Genomic DNA, 2,802 nt, shown 5'->3' on the forward strand with positions numbered 1-2,802 from the left:
CTAATGATTCTGCCAGCTCGCCGCCTTAGAGTTTAGACATATTGGGAAGGAATTCGAGACCCAAAGCTATACAGTCTGAGAGAGAAAGTGGGTCCCCGTTATCTCCGGAGGTGAATGAAAGGGAATCCTGTTATGGCAACCATGCTGAATACCGACAGGTATTAAATGAATGAACGGTAGAACGGGAAAGGATCAAACTTTCGTTCTAATGGATTCTTACAGTCATAAATATCACAGTGTATATGTAGGAAACACAAAACAAAAAGAAACAGCACAGTTGGCTCTCAAATTAGTTTATTACATTGTTTATTACACGTGTTTCAGTGAGGATTATATGAATGATTAAATCTTGTCCTCGTATACGTATTATCTTCTTTACATTTCGTTCATTGGATCTTTCTTTTGATCTCCTTTGTCTTTTTTGTTATTTCCGGGCTTTGGCTTTCGATGTTTACCTTTTTTATTTTTTTGGTGACCTTTTTTATTTTTTTGGTGACCTTTTTTGCCTGTCTTATGTTTGCCTTTTTTGCCTTTTTTGCCTTTTTTGCCTTTTTTGCCTTTTTTGCCGTTTTTCTTTCTGTCTTTCTTCTTTTTATTTTTGTCTTTTTTCTTGTCTTTTTTATTTTTGCCTTCTTTGTCTTTGTCCTTGTCCTTATCCTCTTTGTCCTCGTCTTTGTCTTTTCTATAAAAATATACAAAACATTTATTTATGTAAAGCGAAAATAAATATTGTTAAATACAGTTAATTTGCATTGATAATTATCATAAATTCTTACATTCTACAACAATATTATACAAATCTAAACAAATTGACAATCATTAAAATATATAATTTTAATTGCGATGAATTTGATTGCAAAATGGTAAGAGCTATCGGACAGGGCAAACGCAAGGAGAAAGAAAAATAAAGATATTTATTTTTTGGAGGGTGCTGTTTAACTTGTAGACAAATACAAACACGTATTCAATCTGTCAAAAAAAGATCAATAACGTATAGAATTATATACGTATCTTAAAAAAAGATATTATACAGAGATTTATAGGACACCATAAACAAATATATTGCCATGTGCATACATAATACAAACACACACATACAGATATATATATTTATTTATGCATACAGATGTACATATCGGTATATGTATACTATATAAATAACACAAACATTTCGAGCAGTGCTCTTCTTCAGAAACAGAGGAAGTCCAATAGATAACGAAGAAGGAGGAAGAAAATCACCTAGGATTCACATGTGGTTACATTTTATATATATATATACATATAAATATATATATATATGTATATATATATATATATATATATATATATATATATATGTGTGTGTGTGTGTGTGTGTGTGTGTGTGTGTGTGTGTGTGTGTGTGTATGTGTGTGTGTGTAAATGCATACTTATACCTGCACGTTCCTACACAAGGATGAACATAGCGTGATGCAAGCATACATGAATGCACAGACACACACACACACACACACACACACACACACACACATATATATATATATATATATATATATGCCAATATATATATATATATATATATATATATATATATGTGTGTGTGTGTGTGTGTGTGTGCGAACATGTATGTATATATCTATCTATCTATACATCCATATATATATATGTATGTATATATATATATGCATATACATAAATGCACAAACACACACACACACACACACATATATATATATGTATGTATGTATTGTTACGGAGATGTACTTGCATAGCAAGTGACTTGATCTGAGATCGTGTGCTGGAATGAAATCAATTGCAGCGTGGAAGGTGTTTCTAAGCCATTTAAGAAACACAAAAACCCGTTAGAATCACTTCAACATTTAAATTTAATTTGCGTGCACGGAATTTTGTCAGTGAACATGTCGCAAATTAAATTTAAATGTCGAAGTGAATCTAACGGATTTTGTATGCTTCTTAAATGGCATATAAACACCATGCAGCAATTGTGTATATATATTGTAAATCCCACCCGAAAAGCAACAACGCGAACTCGTGGTACAGGTAAAGTATTAGTAGACGCCCTGGGAAGGAAAGAAGGATGGTTTAATATTTCGAGCAGTGCTCTTCTTCAGAAACAGAGGAACGTCCAATAGATAACGAAGAAGGTGGAAGAAAATCACCTAGGATTCACATGTGGTTACATTTTATATATATATATACATATAAATATATATATATATGTATATATATATATATATATGTGTGTGTGTGTGTGTGTGTGTGTGTGTGTGTGTGTGGGTGTATGTGTGTGTGTGTAAATGCATACTTATACCTGCACGTTCCTACACAAGGATGAACATAGCGTGATGCAAGCATACATGAATGCACAGACACACACACACACACACACACACACACACACACACACACACACACATATATATATATATATATATATGCCAATATATATATATATATGGATAGAGACGGATGAGAATATATGCCACTAAACCAGTGTGTAAGGTGGGTATTTTTACGTATAGTGTAGTTGTAGTTTGTATTACGTTAAATATACATGCATATTTAAATCCATAACACTTGTCTAGAGTCAGGTTTTGACTAAATCACATTTACAAGTAAATGCATAACTCCTAAGATATATAAACGCTTGTACAGATATATAGACAGAGAGATTTTTAAGTCCATATATATGTATATCTTAATATACGTCTGTGTGAATGTATGTGCATGTGTGTGTGCGATTGTGCGTGTATGTGTGTGTGCGTGACTAGCAGGAATAATTAGTCACTCGGATATCCAAAT

At 32.4% G+C, this 2,802-nt stretch overlaps 1 protein-coding gene across 2 annotated transcripts in view; it reads right to left on the minus strand.

Annotated features, from left to right (window-relative positions):
- Positions 1-277: 277 nt before the first annotated feature.
- Positions 278-2,802, minus strand: part of LOC106871982 (uncharacterized) — a 72,103-nt gene continuing 69,578 nt past the window's right edge. For both annotated transcript variants that reach the window (XM_052969030.1, XM_052969031.1), the window contains exon 5: positions 278-682. In XM_052969030.1, the coding sequence (XP_052824990.1) occupies positions 376-682 (307 nt within the window). In that variant the 3' untranslated portion in view covers positions 278-375. The remainder of the gene's footprint in view (positions 683-2,802) is intronic.

The sequence above is a fragment of the Octopus bimaculoides genome, chromosome 6 (assembly GCF_046866305.1).
Source record: "Octopus bimaculoides isolate indiv1 chromosome 6, ASM4686630v1, whole genome shotgun sequence".
Classification (NCBI taxonomy): Eukaryota; Metazoa; Mollusca; class Cephalopoda; order Octopoda; family Octopodidae; genus Octopus; species Octopus bimaculoides.